The 26304-nt window shown below is 39.1% G+C and overlaps 5 protein-coding genes across 6 annotated transcripts; 3 read left to right on the forward strand and 2 right to left on the reverse strand.

The window, feature by feature from the left end:
- The first annotated feature begins 2833 nt into the window (after window positions 1-2833).
- On the forward strand, window positions 2834-3598 carry LOC127783369 (zinc finger A20 and AN1 domain-containing stress-associated protein 12). Its single transcript, XM_052310629.1, has one exon. It carries the CDS (start codon window positions 2834-2836, stop codon window positions 3506-3508), a length of 675 nt encoding a protein of 224 aa, XP_052166589.1. The 3' UTR covers window positions 3509-3598.
- Window positions 3599-5119: 1521 nt separating this feature from the next.
- Window positions 5120-5862, reverse strand: LOC127783234 (uncharacterized). Its single transcript, XM_052310470.1, has one exon. The coding sequence runs from the start codon at window positions 5717-5719 to the stop codon at window positions 5339-5341; it is 381 nt and encodes a 126-aa protein (XP_052166430.1). The 5' UTR covers window positions 5720-5862; the 3' UTR covers window positions 5120-5338.
- A 146-nt stretch (window positions 5863-6008) lies between these two features.
- On the forward strand, window positions 6009-8969 carry LOC127781186 (uncharacterized). 2 transcript variants are annotated; one of them, XM_052308105.1, is made up of 10 exons: window positions 6009-6381; window positions 6497-6591; window positions 6853-6960; window positions 7080-7162; window positions 7385-7518; window positions 7660-7709; window positions 7822-7914; window positions 8043-8134; window positions 8336-8442; window positions 8762-8969. In XM_052308105.1, exons 1-10 carry the CDS (start codon window positions 6106-6108, stop codon window positions 8801-8803), a joined length of 1080 nt encoding a protein of 359 aa, XP_052164065.1. In that variant the 5' UTR covers window positions 6009-6105; the 3' UTR covers window positions 8804-8969. The 2 variants fall into 2 exon arrangements, with proteins under 2 accessions (XP_052164065.1, XP_052164064.1); XM_052308104.1 differs by lacking the exon at window positions 8762-8969 and having other exon boundaries at window positions 8336-8752.
- Window positions 8970-15731: 6762 nt separating this feature from the next.
- LOC127782900 (protein FEZ-like) lies at window positions 15732-17617 on the forward strand. Its single transcript, XM_052310177.1, has 3 exons — window positions 15732-15918; window positions 16258-16559; window positions 16656-17617. Exons 1-3 carry the CDS (start codon window positions 15732-15734, stop codon window positions 17319-17321), a joined length of 1155 nt encoding a protein of 384 aa, XP_052166137.1. The 3' UTR covers window positions 17322-17617.
- A 1033-nt stretch (window positions 17618-18650) lies between these two features.
- LOC127781262 (60S ribosomal protein L34-like) lies at window positions 18651-20453 on the reverse strand. The gene is made up of 4 exons (XM_052308197.1): window positions 20289-20453; window positions 20108-20187; window positions 19079-19188; window positions 18651-18993 (listed from the first exon to the last, which is right to left on the reverse strand). The coding sequence occupies exons 1-4, from the start codon at window positions 20365-20367 to the stop codon at window positions 18906-18908; spliced, it is 357 nt and encodes a 118-aa protein (XP_052164157.1). The 5' UTR covers window positions 20368-20453; the 3' UTR covers window positions 18651-18905.
- Between the last annotated feature and the right edge of the window lie 5851 nt (window positions 20454-26304).

Consider the following 26304-nt stretch of genomic DNA (forward strand, 5'->3'; position numbering starts at 1 on the left):
ATGACTTTTTGAGCTACTAGAGCTATTCTATTAGCCATTACCTTCATGAAAATTTTGAAACTCACGTTCAACAGACATATAGGTCTGTACTACTGAATTTGTTTAGCATCCTTTTGTTTGGGTAATAAAGTTATTGTACCAAAATTCAAACTATGCAGCGGCAACTCTTCTTTGTAAAAGTCATTAAACATGGCCATTAAGTCATCTTTAATGACCTCCCAAAACACTTTAAAGAACTCCGCATGAAATCCATCAGAACCGGGAGCCTTATTGTGTTCCATTTGGAAAATAGCCTGTTTTACTTCTTGTTATGAGAATTCCTTTGTTAGGATTTCATTTTCCTCACTCGAGACTTGAGGAATGTCCTCTTTTCTAGACTCCATCATGGAAAAATTATTTTCCTCTGGGGGTCCAAAAAGTTTTTTATAATACCTTGTAATGTACTTCCTTAGTCGCACATCACCTTTGATTATACCCTCTTCTTGTTCCAACTGAAAAATTCGGGTTTTCCTATGCTTTCCATTAGCTATCATATGATAATATCTTGTATTTCTATTGCCCTCCACAATTTTCTTTGTTTTTTCCCTTTGGTACCATTTTATTTCTTCTTCTCTTAGCAAAAGTGCTAATCTATCTTTAACAAAGTTCTTGAGATTTAATTCTTGTTCAGACAAACATTGCACCTCAGCCTTCTTATCTAATTCATCCGCCTTTGCTAGCAAGCTAGCCTTTTCTTTCTTGTAGGCCCCACTTGTATCTTTTGCCCAACCTCTCAAAAATTGACGCAGCCTTCGTAACCTATTTTGCCACTTTTCCAACCTTGTAACCCCCCTAACCTCCTTTTTCCAAACATCCGCTACCATATCATAGAATCCATCTCTTAACAACCATCCAAGCTCAAACTTGAATAGTGGTTGTTTGAGAGAATTAACACCAGTATCCAACAATAATGGCATATGATCGGAAAGCTCCCTACTCAAAGCTCGAGCAGTAGACAACGGGTATTTCTGTTCCCATTTTGTACTCATCAAAATTCTATCTAGCTTCTCAAATGTTGGTTTTGATGACGAATTAGCCCACGTAAACTTACGTCCTGTGAGCTCCAACTCTCTTAAGTCCAAACTATCTATGACGGCATTAAAAAGGAATGGCCACTTCTCACTATAATTATCATTATTCTTTTCAGTGGGATTCCTTATAATGTTGAAATCGCCACCGAGCAAAATTGGTAGCGCCTCCTTATTACAAGAATTGACCAGCTCAACAAGGAAAGCTTCTTTATAATCCTCCTGTGCAGCCCCATATATTGCCACGAGGATCCATTGAAAGCCATCATCCTTATTCTTAACATGAAATTTAACATAAAAATCACCTTTATCAACACTAGAAATGTCAAGAACCTCATCATTAATCCCTAGCAAGATACCCCCTGATCTCCCTTTTGGCCTTGTCCAATGCCAAAAAAAATCTCTACCTCCACAAAAATTCTTAAGGCAAGAGTTCGAAAAATCATTTTTACCCGTCTCCAAAAGAGCAATAAAGTCTAGCTTTTGCTCTTTTGAGGTATCCGACAGAAATCTAAATTTAGCCAAGTCACCAAGACCTCTGCTATTCCAAAACATTTCTCTCATGATGACCCCTTTTTAAAAACAACAATTTTAACCTTCTTTCTTTTGCTCCTACTCTCAATCTTTTTCCCAATGCCCTTAATGGAGAGATTATTAAAATCACAGCTTAGGTGACCATTCTCCCCATCCATAACCTCCTCTACTAAGCCACCACATAAGTGGCCAAGAACAAGGTTGTCTAGCTCCTCTTCTTCCTCCGAACCATACCCCTCGTTATTTAACTTATTGCAATTAAAAGTCGAAGAACCTTTCAAACTCTCGGACAACCTTTCCTCTTCTATTTTTCTAAGGTTCAACACAGATTCTGAAATTTTGCTAAAAGAGCCCCCAAGATCTATGCCTAGGTTAAGCAAATCTGAAAGTTTTGCATCTAATCTAATAGAAACATGAATTAGAGCTTCATGATTTGTTTTCATATACTAGTCCACATCTTACACAATCATGGACTTCCCTTGCAGATATATATTATGTTTGTAATTAATTAGACTTATCTTCAGATAAAACCTTGTAGATGCACTTTAATTAATTAGACTTATCTTCATATAAAACCTTGTAGATGCACTTGGACACAATCATGCCCTTACTGGTTACAGCTTAATTAATTACTCCCTCCTCATCAGTATTTTAATGTATTACGCCATTGACTTTTTAAGATTATTTTTTTTTATCATTTGTCTTATTCAAAAAATTCATGTAATTATCATTTATTATATTGTGATTTGATTTCAAATGTTCTTTAAGAATGGCATAAATATTCTTATATTTATAAAAAAAATTAAATAAAATGATTGGTAGTTAATTTTAATTAGCGACGACATACTTAAACATTACCAAGGGAGTACAAGTGATTTTGACCCCCTCCCTACACGTGCTCAGCAACCTTCCAGAACCTTCCTGTGGTTGGGGCTTTTGCGACGCCGACGCGGACTCGCGTTACACTAGTGTAACGTACGTGCACGCGCGAGCGAGTCCGAAGTCTGACACGACTCGGAGTCCGCACGCGTGTGGGTGGCCTCTCTGCCTCTCTCTATATATAACGTGGCAACGAAACGTATGCGATCGCGATCACGAACGACGACTTCACGAGATCTCTCTCCGGCGAGCACCGCGCGCAAGGGCTGACGACTCTCTCTCCGGCGACCGGAGCTAGCGGCTACAACGTCCACCACCTGTAGCATCGGGCTTAGCTAGCGGCGACGGCGATCATGGAGGAGCAGCAGGCGGCGGCTGCGGGCGGCGGAGGCGGCGGCGGCGGCGCGTCGATGTGCGCGAACGGGTGCGGCTTCTTCGGCAGCGAGGCGACCAAGAAGCTCTGCTCCAAGTGCTACCGCGACCAGCTCAAGGCGGCGCCGTCGTCGCCGCCGGCGGCGCCTGACCTCGTCGCGAACGAGGAGGAGGAGGCGAGCACGGCCGCCGCCGCCGCCGACGAGCAGCTGGCGCTGTGCTCGAGCGGCTGCGGGTTCTTCGGCAGCAAGGAGACCAACAACATGTGCTCCAAGTGCTACCGCGACCACCTCAAGGCGACGTCGCCGTTGTTCTCGTCGTCGTCGTCGCCGGCCACCGCATCCACTACCGACATCACCGTCCCCATTGCTCCGGCCACCACGGCGCCGACGCCGTCGCTCAAGGGGAAGGAGGAGGAGGCGACCGCCGCCGCGTCATCGTCGGCGGCGGCGGCGGCGGCGAAGCCTAACAGGTGCGTGGCGTGCCGGAAGAAGGTGGGGCTGCTGGGCTTCGAGTGCCGATGCGGCGGCACGTTCTGCTCGACGCACCGCCACGCCGACAAGCACGCCTGCACCTTCGACTTCAAGAAGAGCGACCGGGAGAAGATCGCCAAGGAGAACCCGCTGATCGTAGCGCCCAAGATCACCAAGTTCTGAAGAAGAAGCACCCCAAATTCATCGATCTTAGTTATAGACCATATGCATGCAAATTTTTCTTCTAGGTTTCTACTATTCTAGTTTAGTTCAGTCAGGCTGTGGCTCAAGGCTTGATGATTTTTTTTGTTCTTAGTTTCTACTTCAGTCATCTATATGACTCTGTTGGTTGCTGTAACCAGCCTACCTGTAATGCATATGCTACCTATTTCATGAGAATCAGATTATTCATATATAATCAGCATCTGTGTTTAGTTTTATTGGGTGTTAATTGCTGGTTTCAATAATAAGGTTTTATGCAAACTTGCGATTATTTATTTAGGGAAAATATTCTATTCACACAAGCTTAATTCCCGTGCACATCAACTATCAAATATCACAGGAAATTCTAAAAAAAATTGCACGTATACTTCCAATAGTATTATACCTACGTGTGAAATCTTATCTTCAAATTCATTATATTTTAGCCATAACAAAAAAGTCTGATAGATTTTTACCTTAAAACTATCAGAATTTTATCTTTTTTTTTACGGCCAATGTATAATGAATTTAAATATGAGACTTTGTATATATGTGTAATACTATCAAGAGTAAATGTCTATTCTTTTTTTAAAGAAAATATTTTATGATATTTGCTAGTTGGTGTGCACGGGAAACTTGTGTGAATAGGATATAATCTGTGGTTTAACAAGCTCTACCATGCCTTTGCTCAATGCTCATACTTCTGCCCAACATGTGTAAGTTATTGAAGAAGATACCTTAAAAATTGGTTTGGATGTTTGGTTAAAATCTACACAATAAAGATATGAGCTAGCCAACTGGCATATATCTCTACTATTTTAAAAACGCAGTCGTTCTTTTTCTTACTGTACACTTCTTCGTGGGTGTTAACCACCATAGGATCCAATCATTTCTCCTCAATTCCACCCACCTAGCCCCCAACTATATGGGCTTAGTTTTTTTTTAAAGTACGAGCGTATTACTAATAACTTTTAATAATATAATGTTTTTCTGGTAGTAAAGAATAATTGAAGTCTACATAAATTGGTATGCACAATTAAAATTAATTTTAATTTTGCCAAAGTACATTTTGACTAAAAATGAAAATCATCTCACAAATTCTTGATATGCAATGCGATACATGCTCCGGTCATCTGTGACCTTGATGAACTCTGTCAATTGGTGGCGGTGACCCTATCAGATACAGGGTTGGGATGTCTGCCATCTAATCTTCTTCACGATTCATGCAAAGTGCATCTGAATAAGCTCATCGAACAACTTGCTCCTAAGTTGGCGACTCCTTTTTGCTTTGCATGACACGTGCTAGTAATCAATGAATTTAATTACTCTATTTACACAGTAAATACATTGTAATTACACATGTGTAAATCCATTGTAATTACAAATTACATATGTAAATTTGGAACTTACAATGTAAATATATGTTAACTATTTTTTCATCAAAAATATGGTGGCATATATATAGGTAGTCCCATTAATAAGACATGTAATGCTAGTAGCTAGGACTTCTCGTTCGCTAACACATATAGCACGAACACTTTTGATCAGAATCTATAGATAGCGCTGATACAAGGTCATGATCGATCCCCCGCCTTGAAGAATGAAAGATGAGATCCAATATCCCCAATTTGGGTTTTTCATAATAACTAATTTATGTAGATGGTTGTAATTAACATGTACACATGCACACAAATCGGCACACGAACCGAAGATCTTTCTAAATTATGATCGATGATCCATCGTCTTCACTACCCTACAGCATTAGGCGATTAGCCTTCAACTCTTGATGCTATTAAGTACAAGCTTAGCAAATCACTCGCACGTCCGGACCATTCGCCGTCGCCGGAGCCGTGTCACGGCGGCGCCCTCGCCGTCGTCTCCAACCTCGACGACCTGATGATGACCACCCCTCGCGCTATCCCGGTCGGCATTCTTGAAGCCGAAGACGCTGGCGCCGCCGTGCGCGTCGCCGAATGTCCCGACGTTCAAGTCGCAGGCGAGCGACGCCAGCAGGGCGCGCGTCCTCGCCGCCTCGGCGGTGCCGTCGACGGCGTTGAGGTGGTCCCGGTAGCACCGCGCGCACAGGTTCTTGCTCCTCGCCGTCGTCGTCGCGACGACGCCGCCGCAGCAGTTAGCGCAGGACGGCACGCCGCCGCCGCCGCCGGCGTCAAGCTCCAGCTGCTTCGCCGCCATCAAACCCGGCGACGATCAAGAACTGCTTGAACCAATCAGCAATCGGAGATTCGGAGAGCTGGAGGGAGGGAGGGAGCAGCGGCGGATTTGCTTCGTGGACGACGCTGGAAGCAAAGCCTCCTTCGCGCCATTAAGTAGAGAGAAGATAAGGCGGTTCGCGCCATATCCGAGTCGGATTCCGAAACGTTCTAAAAAAAAAAATCGGATTCATTTCCGAACTCTACTATTTACGACAATGTACAAAAAGACCCTTATAGAAAAGTTAATTTATATAGAGACCCTAAAAAGTTTACTTATTTGCGAAAAAGCCCTTGTATCTTATCCCCGTCTCCTCTCTCTCGAGTCCCCACGCCGGCGGCGGCTTCTCCGGTCGAAGGATTGCTCCGATGGCTTCGCCGTCGGCGCCACCCTCTCTGCTCTTCCGCCTCCGCCCGACGCCTCGCGGCGGCGGGGGGATGTGGCCGCTCCGCGTCGTATCCAAGCGGAGGAGGCTGCGCCAGCTTCTCTCGCCAAGAACCGGTCGCCGTCGGGTGGGAGAGGCAGCGGTGGAGCAGCTGGTGCTACGGTTGCCGGAGACTGGCCGGAGAAGGGGCGATGGAGGCTTCGCCTGCTCTTGCTCCTTCGATGACAGCAACGAGTCGCCCCAGCTTCCTCCTGACAATGTGTGTGCTATGATGAGTTCTATTGAATTGTGATTTTTTTTAAAAAAATTCTTTTCCGAAGTGTTCGGTTGTGAATTGTGATTTAGTCGTTGCAAAAAACGTTGTGTTTTTTCAGAAGGAAATTTTGGACGATTGGTCCGTGCTTCGCCGGTGGGATGTGCCATGGGAATGGCCAACCATTTCACTCACCATGATGGCCTGTGCAGTAAGGTGATATATATGATGCATCTTGGACTATTGATGCTGTGCGGTAGCATTCTAGTTTCAGAATTTTGTTGTCATTGTTGTGTAAAATGGAATTTAGTTTGTGTTACTCGTCGTTAAATCTTCAATGAGCTGCCTTGCTTTTACAGTTTGGCAATTTTCTAGTGCAGTCCATTTCTAGTGATCCACATTAATCTGAGCATCTTGGATGTTCTGTAAATCAATCAATAAATGCCTTGTAGAAATTGCTGAATGTTCTTTAGACAGCTTTCTTCTGACAGGAATGGTTGAGCAGGCTGTTCTGGAGTATATAGGTTTTGAAGCTGGGGAGGCAACTATAGATGAGAAGGCGGAAGTACTCTTTCTGGGGCAATTGTATGGATCTAACCTACTCTTCCTATATGTAAAATCACCTGATATTGCAATTCAATACCTAGATGATCTTCAAGTACTGAATGCCATAATGTAAAATCACCTGATATTTGCAAGTACAGTAGCGTGACTGCAGCTGTGCTTGGAGTTATATTTGGCATCACCAATACCTACCGGCCGTTCTCAAATGATATATTTCGTTATGGTAAGATTATACTGTTATGTTTCATTTCATGATGTTCTTTCTTATAACATATGAACACATTATCATATTTCAAAAGATTAGATTGGTATACATTACTTTGATGGCATGAAGAATACCTAATATCTGAGAATATTGCTGCTTTCTGGACTATGATTAGCCTGTTCGATCTTTTCAAGCTCTGAATGACAATGTATTGATGCAATTATGTTCTTAAACCTTCAGATTTGAAAGAGCCGTTTAAGCTTGAAAATGGTTGGCTACTATGGGCTGGGATCGGTTTCTTTGCCGCAATAATCTCTATTGCTTTAGCTGGAGCTGCAATGTCCTTTCTGGGTGGTGAAACTCCAGAGCGAGAGGTGTACACATTTTTATGCTTCAGTATCTAGTTTCCTGTTGTCATACTTAGTACTGCCCTTTATAAGTTGACAACCCTGATTGTTGGGGTACCAGCTTATATTTCACATTTACTGATCTACTTATTGATAATCTTCTTCCAGACCGACTCGTTGGTCCTTTTATTGCCACTAATTGGCTCGTCTAATATTAGGTGCGGTTTATCTGGACTTTCTTTTGCTGTTTTCAGAAGTTACTGATTTACTGTTAATAAGACAGGCAATACAGAGTTACTTAACTTTTGATTTTTCCCCCCTTGTTTGTAGCACTGCCTGTTTACTGGGCATCACTGGGGTTCTTGCGCCGATTCTGGAAGAAACTGTGTTTCGAGGATTTCTAATGGTGTCCTTGACCATGTGGTATTATACAAATAATATTTTTCTTGGTCCAGAGGCTTCCTTTCAAAAGATTATCTTAGAAATAGAACATTACAGAACAATGCATTCAGGGTATTGTATCCTTAGCTAATAAATAATTTTCTATGCAGGTTTTCTACTCCAATTTCTGTGCTTATCACTGCTTCAGTGTTTGCCTTTGCTCATCTTACACCAGGCGAATTTCCACAGCTATTTGTGCTTGGTAAGTGACTATTAGCTAGATAGTACACAACACAAGAAAGTGCAACCTGCCAAATCCCCACTCGCAGTGTAGTTACTCAATGAGGTGTTGCACCTGGGTATAAATAATTTGGAAAAACTGAAAAGTTCTGGGACTTCTGTCTTGGCATGATATAGCACTTTTTACTTGACTGTATTTCCTATATCCATTGAATGATCACAGGTATTGTACTGGGATTCTCATATGCTCAAACTCGCAATCTTCTCACTCCTATTATTATACATGCTATGTGGAACTCTGGAGTAATATTATTGCTAACAGTTCTTCAGGTTTGTATTGTTCTCTTGTCATCACATTGTTCCATATTTTTTACATTTGTTTTCTGGTATTAGAGAGAAATATGGACAGCTCTGATGATTCCCTTTTTAGTTCTATTTCTATCTACTAAATTATTTGAGAATGGGCCAACTGTAAAGAAAGTTCTAGAGGAAGTTTAATCTACTCTGCTATGAGTTTTCATGACAAACTGCAAGGTTCCTTTTGTCTAAAGAAACTAGGCATCCAATCATATATACTGCAGTAAATGTATTTCTCCAAAACATATTTAAATTAATGTATGTGCTTTGTTATTGACTTATTGTCCATCAGTTGCAGGGATACAATATCAAGGAGCTGTTGTTGGCATCTTGAAGGTTTCAGTTGGTTATATTAGTTTTATATTGTGCTGCCTTGCATATTATAAAGGCACCTAAGATGACAAATACACTCTTAGATGATCCTTATTTTTCTTTTCAGAATGGTCTAGTAATCTTTTTAGTCAAGCAATTTAAGAGTTTGCTCTCCTATGATGTCATCTTTATTTTTCAGGAGGTTCCATGCTATTTTTTGCTCTCAATTTAAAAGCTGGGTTGTATGACCTTTGATCTAAAAAAATGTGACGGCGTATTTCAAGGCAACGCAAAACAGAAACTCTGAGTACTTGCTCTGTGGTCAACATATGCACTTTGTGGAGTCCATCTAGATTATAGTTTTCTAGTAATCATTTATTTATATTTTTTAACCTAAGTGTAGTAGGCTAGTAGCTTCACATCTCATGAATGGTTTAGTTTACAAACATGTCAATTGTAAACAGAGGGGGATCATTTTCCTTACGAAGGTTAAAACTTTATAGGAAACCTCAGCAACCAATTACCAGTAACTCAGTTAATAGTAAATGGTGTACTGCCTCTGTTGATTTATATAGGGCATATTTATTTTGGAAGAAGTCTTGAAGAATAAAGTTTGGCCATCTATTTCTTACAAAATATACTGTTGATGTAACATTTTGTGAAAGTGCTTTGAATATGAATAAATGTACTTTTAATCTGACTAATTGTTGGTCAACATATACAAAGTTTGACCTTTTGATATCAAAATATGCCTTACAAAAACCAATGGAGGGATTATTTTAGTGCTTGTGTCAGTTGTGTGCTCTTATAGAAACTAAAGTGAGTGCAAACATGGCTCAATACATTTAATTATTGAATGTTGGTGATTGGAACTCAGGCTTTCACTTTGCTCTAAAATTTTGAATTTCACACTCTGGAGAGTTCTAAAGCACTTATCCATGTTTTGCATTGATAATGCATCACTCATGTTATCTTTGATTATTTCATACATTTATCACTTCTAGGAAGAACCATTGCATCGATGTACAGTCCATGACCATGAGTCTGTGCTTAATTTTTAGAGATTTTTATGTTCTTGGGGAGTTGAGGACCATGTACACATGTAGTAGAAGTGTATAATACAATCATGGCCAATGTAAAGTATAGTATCTGATCAGAATGTTCATGTCATTGTTACCCAGTATCCACTCTCCTTGAACTAGATGAGAGTATGAAACTAGTCAGGTACTCCATCAGGTGCATTGTCCTCTTGTTACAAACATTTTTGTTCTACACGTGCTGTTTCCCTGAATAGTTTGGACCACTAAGGTAGCTATCTATTGGGAAATGTTCCATCAAATTATATAGTGTTTCATTTAATTCAGAGTTTTTAATGTTCTCCAATTTGACCAAGAAGAGCTCAATCCATATTGGAATCTGACAAGTTCCCCTTGGTTTTCCTTCCTTGTTTAAGCAAAACACCAATAGGATTTACTTGCTTTCTCACTAAAAAAGGGGTGGCTCTTTCTTTCATGCATCTAACCAATGTGAACTCACAATTGGATGCTTTAGGGTCATCCACTAATTTATTAGGATAGCTAGGGAGAGTAAAGCATGCTCAAGGGATCTCTATAAGATGTATGGATCCAGTTAGGGCCAAATACTGCATTATAATGTAGCAGAGTGATAAGTTGTTACTATTGTGATATTGACCCCTGTTGTTAGCTGTCTGATTAGTACATGCATGTGTGAAGGCAAACCTACATTTAATATAGAACATGATATGTAAGAGTATCTTGCAAGTTATGAAATCAATTGTATTTTGCACTAAAGGGATCTTTGTAATGAAAATATGGGCTATTGGTGAACATCTGTCTCCTGTTAAGTAGGTCTTGCCGCTGTAGAAACTTTCCTGTTGTTAGAACAATTTGTATCACATATATACAGATGATGCAGATATCCTTGTGCCCCCAAAAATAGTTTAGTAGAATTCCCATTAATTCTGAAATAATTTACTTTCACTGCTTTTATGGTTTCCTCTTTTTTTTTCACTAATCTCTAGCTTTTGGAGTTCCATAATGATCTGAATATTATCAGAAGGTGTTTCTTTGCTTTTGGAGTTTTTGTACTAGTGCAGAGAACTGAATTGATGGTGACATCAAAGATGTAACCCCAGGGGACAAACCTTAATTACTGTATTATTATTAACCAGCAGCGGTATTGCTCGGTGTCATTCCTGGTGACGTTGCAAGGTGGATGTTACACGTTGCTTTCTGAGAAATTATTTTTTCCATCGCTGTAAGCCTGTAACTATCAGAAGAAGATGCCTGCCTGATGGATTTGGAAGAATTTTCGTATGGAAAATTCTCAGTTTGTGTCATCATCTGCATGGATAAAGATGGAAAGTGTAAAGAATGTCCCTTTTAAAATTGCCATTGCTCATCGGCAGACAGTTTATCTCCAAAATGCTTCTTTCGAAAAAAATTACTCCAAAATGTTTTTAAGAATCAGGATAAAAGACAAAATTATGCTTGAGTCTTAAAAAAACCTTGTTTGCTTGTTGCATATATATATATATATATATATATATATATATATATATATATATATATATATATATATATATATATATAACACCTTTTTCTTGTTATATTCGAAATTCATAATGTGAGGATCATGTATACTCCCTGCCCTAAACAAACTTTATTTTTAGCAAATCTCACACATACCAATAGAAATCTGAAAATATTAGAATGCCCTTCACTTTAGCAAACTCCAATGCATATATTGCTTTAAAGATGAAGCTTTTTTAGGATAAATAAGATGGGCTAAAAACGGAGTTTTTCTGGACAATAGGAGTATAGGAGTATCTACTTATAAATAAGATTACCTGTGTCGACACATTTAGTTAAATAAAAGTTGATTTCTGTTAGTGACATGCCCTAGAGGCAATCATAGAGATGATTGTATCACATACTATATTTACATATTTATCCGACTTTGTTCCTTGAAATAGATAACTCATTATTGGTTAATGAATATGTGATTCTTTCATGAGACTCTTTATGTTGTGTGGTGCTATTTCTAAAGGATCCCTGATCAAATATCATATGTGAAATAAATATGTTTAGATGATCAGCACATGTATTAATTGATGATCATGTCTCATGGATCATGGTATAGAGATACCAAATTAATAATGTGGACACATATTAGTGAACATGTTGTTGGATAGACCCAACATGAGACACTGCAAGAGCCATATGTGTTGTGTCATCAGTGATCTCATTTAGTGTTGGTGTTGAATCCTTATACCTGAGATTATCATGGTTCCCAACATGTGTAATAGTTTACTTAGGGACTGCTAAATGCTACTCCGTAATTAGGTAGTTATAAAAGTAGTTTTCGGATATGCTATGAAACATGTAGTGAGATATGAATAATCAAGATGGGATTTGCCCCTCCTATAGAGAGATATCTTTGGGCCCCTCGATGTTGTAGATTATGGAAGTGCATGGCCATGCCAAAGGTGATTGAGGAGTCAATCATAAGTTATATAATCTATCAACAGGTTCGAGTGAATGATTGAGCTATTAGAGGATGGCACATATCTAGCCTTGAGCTTAATTGATATCGTGAGGCAAAGTGGTTCATACAAGTATACACTAGGGGTTCAGCCGATATGATCTTTATGTATGCCCATTGGGTCAATACGTTCTGCTAGGGGGCGCTGTTGACGCGTGGACCGAAAAGGAGTTTTCGGGTTACAGCCGAGTATACATGAACCTACAGGGTCACACGCTTAATGGGCCGGAATAAGGGGATTGGATGGAGATCCAATATGAGCTTAATGCGGATAGGGATCCGAATAGGAGTCCTACGGGCCTTAGAGACCTGAGTGATGGATACTATATATTCGCGAGGGGTGTGACCGGCGGAGGTATTGCATCACGTGAGAAACCCTAGTCGTCACTCCCCTCCCCGAGCAAAACCCTAGCCGCGCGCAGGTGCTAGCACATCTGCGCGTGGCGTTCCATCCCTGTACGTGTGGATACCGGTAGAGGCGCCGCTGGTTTGCGGTGCTGATCAGCGTGGGAATACGGCGAGGAGAACGCACGAGGAGGAGAAGGTCAAGCCGGTGCGATCGACTACTTCCTCTACATCGACGCGCGCTACTTCGCGAGAATTCCTTCAACTTCTTAGCGCCTTCTTCCGCTGCGCAGCGCGTCGAGTGGTAACGATCTATGATCTAATACTTGCATGGTTCCTGGTTTACACGATTGAAAATTTTGATTTATGCTATCGTAGCCTACGCTTATCCCAACAATTTCAACCAGTAAAATGTTGTGAAATTTGTTAGACTTTCAAATCTTTACATTCCTAACTACTAACCTGATTTGATTGATCATATAATCTACTCGTTCTGCCCGAAAACATAATAATCTAGGACCGGATTGATATGTCCAATCCAATTCTAAATTATTGCTTCCTCCGTTTCACAATGTAAGTCATTTTAGCATTCTTCATATTTATATTGATGTTAATGAATCTAGACATATATATCTATATAGATTCATTAACATCACTATGAATGTGGGAAATGCTAGAACGACTTGTATTGTGAAACTGAGGGAGTATATTTTAGGACTATGGCTTTAGTAAGTTGCGAAATTCAGCTATGAGAGTAGCAGACTGTCAGCTTAGCTCAGTGATAGTGACGTCTTTAGTCTATTGCGGGTGTGCATCTAAATTTTGTCTTATAGTAGTACTTAGATAATTTTCTTAATGCATGCACAGGTCTTTTTGTGTATTTCGAAAAAAAAAAGAAATTAAGGCAGACTTATGTACATCGTGTGAACACGAAATTCTGTTAAGTTTTCTGAAGAACACTAGAAGCAACAACTTCAAAGGTTAACAAGAAGTTCCAAGGCAATGCTTCAATTGCAAGATTCCTAGGCACTCCTTTCATTCTTGATGAAAGCTCGATTGACCCAAAATTTAAAGCACTATGACTTCTTGCCGTACCAAAGTAATTAATGTAAGTAGGAGTTCTCCTCGTGCAAAATCTCGCTTGATTTGGAAGAAATGAGGTTAACAAGATGATGCTAATTAGTAATTTACACGGAGCACGAAATCTCTGTCCTTTAATTTCCTTTTTTCCATAACAACAACATTTCACTGCTTCCCATAGCCTTATCAGAACAGTCAACAGTCATTTCATTTCAATCTGAACTAACATTTTTACGAATTAATCATCAAATCAAAACTAACATTTTACTACATTGAGCTTTGCTCTTGCAGCTGTCAACGAGGAGCAGCAGCAGCAGAATGCATGGGCATGTGTTCCATGAAACCATGAATCCGAGCAGGAGATGCAGAGAAGAGATGGATCGCTTGAGCCTGAAGCGTTTGACGTTGACGCGAATCAAATCTCAGTGAAGTGCAGTTGAGAGAGCTTTGGTCCAAAATCGAGATGGGGATTTGTTCTTCCAAAGCTGGGGAGATTAATGGTGTTGCCTGCTCAATTTGCCGGGAATTGGGGAGACATTGGGTTTGCATTTAGTACAAATCACAAAGCTTTTTGATGAACATTTTGACCTGACTGACACAAGCGCACGGGCGAAGCCTTTTGTCCTCGAGCGATTGGAAGGAGCAAGAACTCTCACCCCCTGTGCTGAATTCTCGCGTCACTGTCCATGATCCAGTGATCATTTCTTGGATGTTTTTGTTTGTGTGTTTTTGCAGTTAGTAAGATAATTAAGAAACTACTTAATTACCAGTTGTCTTGTTCTTCATTTTCATGGATCAGTTTGCAGATGAGATCTCTCTTCAATGAAATTGGTGGCTCACCGATTCGTTAAAAAAAGTTTATAGATGAGATATTTTTCCCTTTCTCTAGCAGAAAAAAGTTCATTTTGAAATGGACATGTACTTTCCATGAATGTTTGAAACACACCGTGTGTTTGCATATAGTAATTGAATCTAAGATGGGATTAAACTATTCAGCGTGCCTATCCAGTTTTCTAGTATGTTCAGAATCTTGCAAAATATTTAAGAATGCAATCTTATGGACTGTGGAATAATAATTCCATGTGGAGTAGTAAGAGTACGTGATGAGTTAGCATAAGATTAACCATGCTGACCATGGAGCAAATTGGACCGGTTTCCAGCGTGGCAACTCAGCTGCAATTAAATTTAGTGTAACAGAACTCTACTTAGAATAATAGAAGCTTCCCTTCCTTCCAACACTTAGCAGTGTCTCACACGCTAGCTGATAAAAAAAATTGTTGAGCTATTACACTGCCTAAGGCCATCACTATCTTATGAGAATTCAGCAAAAAACAATATATATTTTAGTGACTACGCATTACTAAAGAAATATATTACTCAGGAAGAATAGAACATCAGTGAGTATTTCAGAATCCCAAAACATCAGTGAGTAGGTTTTAGAATCAGTATTAAAGAAATATATCTTGAAGTTCATGTAACCAAAATTACTCAGGAGGAATGAAACATTCTAAATAAACTAAATGTATTGGTGTATTTGGAGAGGCTAAAACAAATTTCTGAAAAATTCAGAAGGCTAACTGTTGCATAGTTTAATGATTGTTTTGACTGCCGTACATGAGTATTCTAAAGTGTGAATTGAAAGTGACGGTAATCTGCTGAGCTTGTTGTTCTCTTTGAGACACTGATCCGGGATTAAAGAAACCTTGACAGCTTCAAATAGAGAACACTTGTTTAATGCAGAATGAAATCCTTCAGACTTGTGGGCCTCATCTAGTCAATCTAAGCATCACAAGCTTTCATATATAAGTACACATGGTGTGTAATGGATTTGCAATAGTGATCAACTGTGTCTTCACCTCACTGGCTTCATCCCTAGAAGCCATTCACTAGCTACTGCACAAGTAGTACAGGAGCATCTTTTGTCAGATTTGCTTCAGGCTTGATCTTTTCTTGTGTGAGATATGGAGGAGAGAAATGATGTCAACATGGACAAGTCAGATGAGATCCTCCTGCCTGGATTCAGGTTTCATCCTACAGATGAAGAGCTGGTTAGCTTCTATCTCAAGAGGAAGATCCAGCAGAAGCCTATCTCCATTGAGCTCATCAGGCAGCTTGACATCTACAAGTTTGATCCTTGGGATCTCCCAAGTAAGCTTGCACCTACTTGTTCTTACTTCTTGAACCTTAATGAATGGATTCAATCATTCAAACACAAAAACTCCAAACTTTAGAAGTTCATTTTTAAAGATAGCAAGAGGAAGAGAATATTTTCTTTGTAGTTTAAGGACATCTTAGGAACTGCAAATTTAACATAAGAGAAAAACTAACCGGCTTATGTGATGTCTAGTTGAATAGAAACTAGTGACACTTCTCTGTTGAAAGTTGAAAGTAAAGTCACCAATATCATTTTTGTTGTAACTGATAAAGTTATACTCGTAAATCACCTAACTGCAATGTGTCTGACTTCACTATGTTGATCATTGACAGAGCTTGCGAGCACGGGTGAAAAGGAGTGGTACTTCTACTGCCCGAGGGACCGGAAATATCGCAACAGCGTGAGGCCGAACCGGGTGACAGCAGCTGGGTTCTGGAAAGCCACAGGAACTGACAGGCCAATCTACTCCACTGAGGGTACCAAGTGCATAGGCCTCAAGAAGTCCCTTGTCTTCTACAAGGGCAGAGCTGCAAGAGGGATCAAGACTGACTGGATGATGCATGAGTTCAGGCTTCCTACGCTCACCGATCCATCACTCCCGAAGAAGCCGATTGACAAGAACATTCCGCTCAACGTAAGCATTCCATTCGCAATTTGTTATAGTCTTATAGAACTGAATTCCAAGGTTTTGTCAAATTCTGAGGGTGCACTGTTCTGTTTCTGAAAACAGGACTCCTGGACAATCTGCAGGATCTTCAAGAAGACCAGTTCCATGGCACAAAGGGCACTCTGTCAGACCTGGGGAGCTCAATTGCCTGGAACAATTGATCCAGACATCTTCTCTACATTGCAATCTGTGCAAGCTTCACAGTTTGCCCTGGAGAGTTCCTCCTGCTCATTGCAAGCTGCAGCAACGGCAGCTCATCAGATAACTAGCAAGTATGCATTGCAAGGTAATAATAATAATCAGCAGCAGCAACAGCACAAGCCTAGCAATCCACTAGATGGATCTTCATGCAAGGTCATAAACTTCAACTGCAGTCAATCTGCAGAAGTCCAGAACTCCCAGATAATACTGCCATTTGAGGCACACACATCGCAGAAGACCGCTACGCCGCTGCTCTTCGACACGCAGTTTGGGCAGCCTGACCAGATCAGCAGATTTGTGGTCGATTCATCTGTAAATGCAAATGGAGGAGGCATCAGCAACAAGAGCCAAGATCCATCAGCAAGAAAGCCTGGCAGTGGCTTCAGCATGAACAGTGACTGGGATGGTGTGGCAAGAATCAACTTCCCGTTCGATTTAGGAGCAGATTCTTCAGAAGATTGGAGGAGCAGCATACCTTGGGAATCCTTCCTTAGCCCAACTACTGTCCATGCTGAGATGCCAAACTAGCTGCAGAGGAATGCCAGGGGTGTTGTTACTAATATTATTCAGAGATATAGATGTACAAATACAGTGAGTCACCTTCATCTGTTAGCATTTCTGTTAGCAACAAAAAAAAAAGGTATTGTTTCTTCAGTTTTGATTAGATGTACTGTACATACTGTGAGATATAGGAGTACTTGTTAACAGCAAAGCTAACAGAGAGAAGGTTACTTTGGTTGTGTTGTACATACATTTTCGAGTTTCTGAGTGCTGTGAGAGTGTGATGAGTATTGTATTGTCAGTAGAAGAAATATATGTGAATTTATATGGCAGATTGGCAGCTTTAGATGGGAATATATACAAAAAAAAATATACTCCCTCCGTTTCGAAATATTCGACGCCGTTGACTTTTTTAAATATGTTTGACCGTTCGTCTTATTCAAAAAAAAAATTAAGTAATTATTAATTCTTTTCATTGTTAAATATACTTATATGTATACATATAGTTTTACATATTTCATAAAAGTTTTTGAATAAGACGAACGGTCAAACATATGCTAAAAAGTCAACGGTGTCAAATATTTAGAAACGGAGGTAGTATTAAAAAGGAGGGGATGTTACAGACCATGAATCTCATCCTTTCCGTATACATACCTGTCTCGACGTTGCATCAAAGCTCTACTTTCACAAAGAAAGAATTTCAGGTTCCACACATCAAACATAATTAGCTATTTCAAATACCGTTTGGAGATGGGTATAAAGCATTTCAGATTCCACACATAAAACATAATTGGTAGTTTGGGACTACTTCAAATACCATTTGGAGAAAGTTATCGCTATCCGACGATATCACGATTACTTTGCTGTGGATATTGCAAACCCTGTTTCGAAGAGGCACTTCTTCAGTATTTGCCAGTTTTTCTTAGCCAAAGTAAGATATTTAATTTATTCAGGTCAATTAGCGTGTTAAACTGCACTATGGGTGTTTTGGTTACTGGTCACAACTAAAGTTAGGTAAATTGTGACAGCCACAAAAGTATGGTAACAAATTGCTGGCCATAAATATGGCAAAGTTAACATGCTAATGAAAAGGTGAAAGAACATGCGTAACAAACTGTAACAACCAAAGTGCGGCCAGAAACCAAACACCCCATGTATCCGAAAGTTAAATTTCAGAAATGCATCATCTTGTTCTTGCCGAGTTGATAGACATCGACATGCTGATATGACCAATTGTGCATCCAAGTATCCAACATTCTGGGCATATTTATCACCAAACGAGATAGACCAGCTAACAAAAAGTATTACCAAATAACAGAGTGAGTAAAACAACCACAAATCATTTAAGGGAGTGAATTAAGTCAAATAAAAAGATGGCTAACATGTAGGTGAATTCGACTAGTACCCAATAGTTCATACAGAAATTTCATAATTAAGGAACAAGGGGATCAGATGTCCCAATACTCCGACAATTATAAGATGAGAGGATTTGAAAACCCTAAACTCAAAAGGTAGGTCTCTCACATGCTAAACATCATCCAACATAAACCACCATCAAAAATACTCTTCACTGTGTACAAAACAGCATTGTGCAACCCTTACAAAGGAGCTCTACTTTGCGGTCTTGTCCTTGGTTTTCTGTATTTTCAGGACCTTCTTGACAATCTTCTGCTCCTCGACCAAGAAAGCACGGATGATCCTGCAGAGTTACAGTTGCAGCTAATAAGACCACAATACAGATCTTGAAAGTTTTCACATCAGAATATCTAGCATTATGTACTGACCTTTCCCTAACTGCAGTTCCAGAGAGCACTCCACCATATGGACGGTTCACAGTCCTGCGGTTCCTAGACAACCTGGACCTCTTGTACTCAGCAGGCCTCAAGTGGGGAATCTGGAGAAAATAGAACACTGTATAAATCCTCAAGTACAAATATCCAGTGAAATAGCATAGAGAAAAGTAATATCGGTAATATGAAGAACCAAACGGTATCCATGATTGTAAGTCAACCAAAGTTCTCTATCCTGCAGTACATTTCTCAACTAATACAAACAAACGACTCTATCCTGCACTACATTTCTCAATTAATACAAACAAACAAAGGGTTTCTGCTTGTATTGGAACTAAAAGCACCACTTCAGGCCCAGTAGTAGGCTAGGAAGTGAAATAACCTCGACTACTGTAATGTTGCACAAGACAAGATCGGACGTAAATATGAAGCCATAAATCCAAGGAGCAATAGACTTGAAATAGTACCAAGAAGTGTAGACTATTCAATTAGCATTTCAGAACTCCAGAGCAATTCTCTCTTAGCTACAACACATACCACCTAAATGGCATTGGACAATGTAACAAGCACCCATTTTTAGTAGATTCACCTACTGCTACCTGTATTACCCATTACTAATTAGTACATTCGATTTGGTCCATAAGCCAAATACTATACTTGTTCATCAACAGATTTAGACAAAAGATTAAAAAGACAACAACAGCATTCCCCAATCAAATTTCGTGCAGCAGTCCCCCCCCCCCAAAAAAAAAAAATCACAATTTAATTAACCTTAAAGACAAATTCCACCACCAAATCATCTAATCAAACAACCCAAACAAGATCTAGTTCAAGCATTAGTTCCACAATAACAGCATTAAGCACAGCTACTAATCAGCGCAAACCAGGACCTACTCGTACATCGGATACAACACTAACGACGCACAATCCATCCGCATGCGACACTATAATAGCCCCGCGGAAATCCCAAAATAAAGTAAAATACAGCGAATAAAAGAAGAAGCCGCATCGCGCATCGCTCACCCCCTGGATCTTCTTCCCGGTGACGGGGCACTTCGGCCCGCTCGCCCTCTTCTTCGTGTACTGGTACACAAGCCTCCCACCTGCAACAACAATCCACCACCAAACACATCACAAATCTGCAACAGATCAAGATACCACACCAGGCAACAAGAAAATTCTTCAAGCAAGAACGGATCCGTACCTGGGGTCTTGACGACCCTGGTCTGGTTCGACTTAGTCGCGTAGCTGTGACGCTTCCGGTAGGTGAGCCGCTGCACCATCTCGCCACCGCCGCCGCCGCGATAAACCCTAGAAACGAGGCTGGGTGGGTGGTTGGGTGGGTGGAGGTGGAAGAAGAGGGCGAGGCGGCGGCGGCGATAGGGGTATAAATGGTTGGCTATGGGGGTGGGCAGGGAATGGACGGCTCGGATCGGCTTGATCCGACGGTCGGGGATGGTGTTGGGCTGGTTTGGCCCGTCGTGGGTCCTCTTGTTGGGCCGTCGTGGGCTTCATCCCGGAGAGGTACTGGAATTTAGGCCCGTTTTGTACTTGTATGGTGGGCTGGTTCAGGTTGCAAATGGGTTTCTTTCTCTTTCTCTCTTCTTTTTTTTTTTTTGAGATGGCAAATGGGCTTCATGAAGTTTGTGCTACTTCCTCCGATTTCAAATATCTGCCAATGTTTATTGGCTATCAATAATAACTTGAATGATTATATCATGATATATGAAATAGGCCATTTCTTAAATTGTGTTGGTGTGTCATTTAGGTCCATCAACTTTTAAAATAATTTTTTGGATTCCCGAATTTATCTTGCATATCATATAAGCCTAAACGGGCTCACATATATCAGTCACATAGAAAACAATTAAATTAAGACAACTTTGTCCTCTTTCTCACGCAGACTCCCGAAAATGTTTTTAAAATTATGTGACTAGTTTGTGAGTTCTACTAATACGTATGCGTCGTCGTGACATGCTACTCTACATATGGAATAGATTGGAGCTCGTTTGGACTTTTATCACTATACGACACCCAAAACAAGTTTAGAGACTTGAAAGTGTACGTTAAAAGATGAGGAAACTGAATTAAACACAAGTTTAACAATCGTCCGTGCATTTTACTCATTTAATTTGTTCATATGACATATGGCCTACTTTTAGGTTTCTATGCATTCTCAATTTTATAGGATAACGAGCGGTTAAAGTGTAAAGATGGATACTGTAACCATTAACCAATATATAAGTATTTGAAAACGGAGTAAGGAAATGTTTCTTAGAAAAAAAGGGACAAGTTTCAGTGAAGCATATAAAGTCATTTAAAGATTTAAACTGTCATGACTACAGTCAAACATATGTCTACGTACATTTTCAGTGCATTGATTTATTGTTCAGTTCGTGGGGCAACATCGATGATGGGTAGGTGCCGATTGGCCGTGTCAAGAGAACGAGCTAACAACGACGAAAATTGTAGCTCAACATCATGCCATCATGGTGGTAATTAATAAATTAAAGGCATCTCTTTTTTGAACAAACCTAAATTAAAGGAATCTGAATACAAAATTTAATTACATGGCATTCGAACCACACCTCGATCGCCAAGGTTAATACCAGAGATTACGTTAGACTTGTCAATATAAATTATGACACGTCCACTTAATTGCAGTACTATAGAGGCCACGTGAGAGATGTATAAACTAGTGGCATGATCATATCGCTAGCATTGGCCCGGCCCACGTACGTACGCGTGTACGGGACCTCGTCTCATTGCTTTCATCTGATCAACATCTCGTAATTAATGATGTCGCAAAGATATAAATCTACATATATATACTTATATATGTTAATTCTTTGTTACTGATAGTCGTCATCGTCTATAGCTAGATAACCTGAAGAAACCTTCAGTTTCATACGACATGTCAATGATGTCATACCAAGCGATCCGCAAGTAAGGTAGTCAGGATTGGGTTACTGGGTATGATCTTTTTTAATCTTTTATCAGTATGAAATATCGTATCATTGAGACAATATCAAATTTTATAAATTACAAAAAAAGTTATATAAGATATAGGGAGTTGGAGCTCAGCAAAACAGTTTCAGCTCCATCTAAAATGGGAGCGGAGCTGGGTGGAGCACCTCTCACAAAATGAACAGGAGTTGTGCAGCTGAGTTTAGGCAGCTCCACAACTCCACTCCAGACCCAACTCCTATAACTAAATTTAGGAGTTGGAGCCCCATACATTACATGTAAAATTGAAGTCTATTATATTGATTTTAATACATTTAATTAACTTTTTAGTTAAGTGGACTTGTTTACAGTATTTTTTTCAATCCACCTTAAATTTGAATAGTTAATAGTACTCCCTCCATCTAAAAGTTTAAGCGTATTTCTTGGCACTATGACCAACAAAAAGAAATTAACTCATCCAAAATATAACAAAGACCAAGAAACTTTATATGCATGTAGTAACTAACGAATATTAATTAATATGGTTGCTCAGATTACAGGCAATAATTTAATCTAGCATTGTAAAACTAAAAAAATAATCTCTTTATTTATTTAAGTTTTTATGCATGAAGACTACAAATATAACTATCTTATTTGAAAAAAATATAAAAATAAATAAATATGTTTAAGATTTTGAATGGAGGAGTACTTGCTTAGTATCGCACGATCGGGAACTACATATATAAGATCAAGATCTTACTGATCTCATGGTGATCGTACGAAATTAGAACACATGGTAAGATTAGTATCATTTCGGTTTGGTTGGACGATAATTTTGATAGGGATCATAGGAACCTTGGCTGTAGCCCGCTGTGGTGCTGTCAAACAACCGGGGAATTGAAGGGCGCTGCCGCTGCGTCGAAAGGAGAAGGTAGTGCAGGCGCTTCAAGGCGGCGACACAATCCGATCAAATTTACTCCAATACAACCACGAATGGTCCATCCATGCATAAATTAAATATATCCTGATTCCATGGGAGCTCCAAATTGGCTGAAACTAAACCCCCTTTTGGTTTGGTGGGATCGCGCGCACCATATCTCATCACCATTGCCAAGCGAAAGAAATTGCTCACTGATTGAATCGCCGGCCGATCTGAATGCATATATGCAGTGCTGAACTCTTCTCTTTTTCTCGCCGCTTTTGTTTGTTGCAGCAGCAGCCAGCAGATGAGGAGGAAGTAACTGTATTGTGTGTGTGTTCTGAGGGAATGGGCGTATGCAACTAAGATTAACCAAGATTTTAAAAAAAACGATATGTAGAGAGAGAGACGTCTCTTTACAAACATTTTTTTAAAAAATATTATTAATGTGTTAGGGATTGAACACCAGATCTTAGGTTAAAACCACACGATCTTTGTCACTAGTGCATCTCAAATTAATCAAGATTTTAGTCCAGAGTGGTTCAAATCGGCATTGATGAGGCTCGGTTTTGCCAATTGAATGGCCGGATTGGCGTCCCCGAACCAACGTTTGCGTCTTGCCCCCTGGTTTTGTGTCGCTACAGTCCACTCTCATGGCATGAGGCGTTATCGGATTCGTCGTCACATTTGAAAATGTGTTTACATTCTCTAGCGTAGATATCCTCTCGCTTTTTTTTTATGTCATTTAATAAAAAATTTTAAAAAAATTGTTATGATAGATAAGTAGAAGATATATATAACTCCAGTGTGTGCATATTCAAATTTAGAATTGGGTTTTTTTTGGATGGATGGAGTATAAGTTAATATTCAGTCTAAATACGTAGTTAAAACAATAAATTTTGATTGCGAATATTACATACTATATTTAGTCTTTGTAGTCAAAATTGTTGTTTTTAAATTATGTACTTGTAAGTTTTTGACATATCTATTATTGATCGATCTACTTTTTAAAGAAAAAAATTAACAACATTTTTTATTGGCATGCACAAAACTGGTATTAATAGTTTAGGGGTGAAGTGAAGATAAAATTGTCTAGGGGTGGTAAAATAGAAAAACAAAAATAGTAAAAAATTTGCTCGTTTTCTTTTCTTTGATTATTGGGAGGGGCTTAGCTACTAGAATAATTCGCACTATTTTTTTGTCGAATTAAAATTTCGTTGTGTTTGAAGATTTTGTCAAGTAATTATACACGACTACTGGTGCAAATCCAAAATTACGGCGCAGGTGTTCACACTTAATTAAGGCTTACACGTCATAATCCAGCTAATAAAAATTAAAGCTGCACTGGTCACTGATAGGATACTCCTTTTTTAAAAAAGAAATGTTACTGATAGTGATACTTGGAATTGCCACCTAAAATCCCGTGCTACTGTTTGTCCGTTCATTTGTTGTTTCCATTCTGATATAGAATAGCAACAACTGATGCAGACCCGTTTACGGTGTTAATTGGTAGGCCTTCAAAGTTGTCGAACTTCCTGACAATAGTCCTATACGTCAGGATTCTATAGTTTGAAATTTACTCCTAAATAATTTGAAATTATATAGGTTCCTCTTTTTCATTTTTTTAGGGTAGGTTCCTCTTTATTAAAAGGGGTAATGGTGTTCATACCTATATATATTGTCAACTCTTATTTTTCTAAATTGAAGCTTATTTGTTAAAAAAATCAACATGATATAGATCGATGCAATGAAAGGAGCATGTTTATTATGTTTTAGAAGTTTTCTTATATATAACAATTTTCTTTTGTCAAATAATGATTTCTTTAAAATATATGACAATGCATTACCAATCGATATCGCCGTAACATTAACAAGGACATATTATTAGTAGTTTGAGTTGAAGGTAGGGTTGTATTTTAAGAAGTTTTTCTTTTGAACGTAGATGGATTGTTGTTAAAAAAATACCATTATCTAAAAATAGAAAAAAGATGGATTGTTGTAGGGTCGCATTGGATCCATTACTTAAATTCCTACTCTCATGGATGCTCGTACAATAGCCGCAGCTTGTATCTAATGCACCATGTAGCTACGGAGCTATACTAGCTATGATCAGGTGAAGATTGACACAACAAAGAAAATGAGTGCTTAACTACTGCACTATCTACTTGGCTACCTACATATATATCAGCACATTTAGGAACATTGCAATCTTAGTTTAAATTCGATTAGTCTAGAGGTAGTTCCCACATCCTAAAGAGAGGAGAGGGACTCATGCATGAAAGGCATATTTGTGAAATTCAACATATTCAAGGGTGTGCCATGCATGAATGTGAATAATCACAAAGAGTATATATATTGGTAAGCATGGACATATATATATATATGTGTGTGTGTGTGTGTGTGTGTGTGTGTGTGTGTGTGTGTGTGTGTGTGTGTGTGTGTGTGTGTGTGTGTGTGTGTGTGTGTTTGTGTGTGTGTGTGAATGTGATATAGAATAGTCAAGGGAAAAAAACTAAATATTCAATTGAACCTACAAAGTTATATAAAAAAACTATAAAAATAAGGCATCTTATCTCAAAAGACTAATAATTCTTTTTCATAACAGAATTCAATCCAACATCTACATTATTCCAATACTACATATTAGTGCTAAAGTTATCATAAAACTGTATATTTAAAAAGTTTCATGGTGACAATAATGCTATGGATCTATATATCCTATAAATTACATAGTTTTAATTTACTATGGCTTAGGTATATATACTCCCTCCGTACTCGTAAAAGAAATCATTTAGGACAATGTTTAAGCCAAACCTTAGGAATATAAATCATGAATAACTCTCAAGTTGTTGAGTTTGAAAATATAAAAATTATATGAATAGTTTTGTCTTGAAAAATACTTTCATAAAAGTATACATATATCACTTTTCAATAAATATTTTTATAGAAATAAGAAGTCAAAGTTGTGTTTTGGAGACCGTGTCGCTGTCTAAAGCGACTTCCTTTACGATTACGGAGGGAGTAATTCTGTAATGTTGTGCCTTAAATATGTAGATTTACGGCCAACAGCAACACATCTGTGGTGACTTCATTAATTTTAAGAAATGTCTACCCAGTCTTTGGAGGTGTTCATAGGAGTAAAGTGTGCGTGTTTGCATCTATAAGGTTGAGGTTGAGTGTGCGTGTGCTTATATGGATGTTTGTGTCTGTAATGTGTTATGACGAAAATATTAGATTTATTTTCGTGAAATTTGCTTAAAAAGTCTCCATCCCAAACATTGCAAATCTATATAATATCTTCCTCTCTAATATGTGTATAATACCTTTTCCAATGGATCCTAGTATTTTAATCCAG

This window comes from Oryza glaberrima, chromosome 8 (genome assembly GCF_000147395.1).
Source record: "Oryza glaberrima chromosome 8, OglaRS2, whole genome shotgun sequence".
In the NCBI taxonomy this organism is placed as follows: domain Eukaryota; kingdom Viridiplantae; phylum Streptophyta; class Magnoliopsida; order Poales; family Poaceae; genus Oryza; species Oryza glaberrima.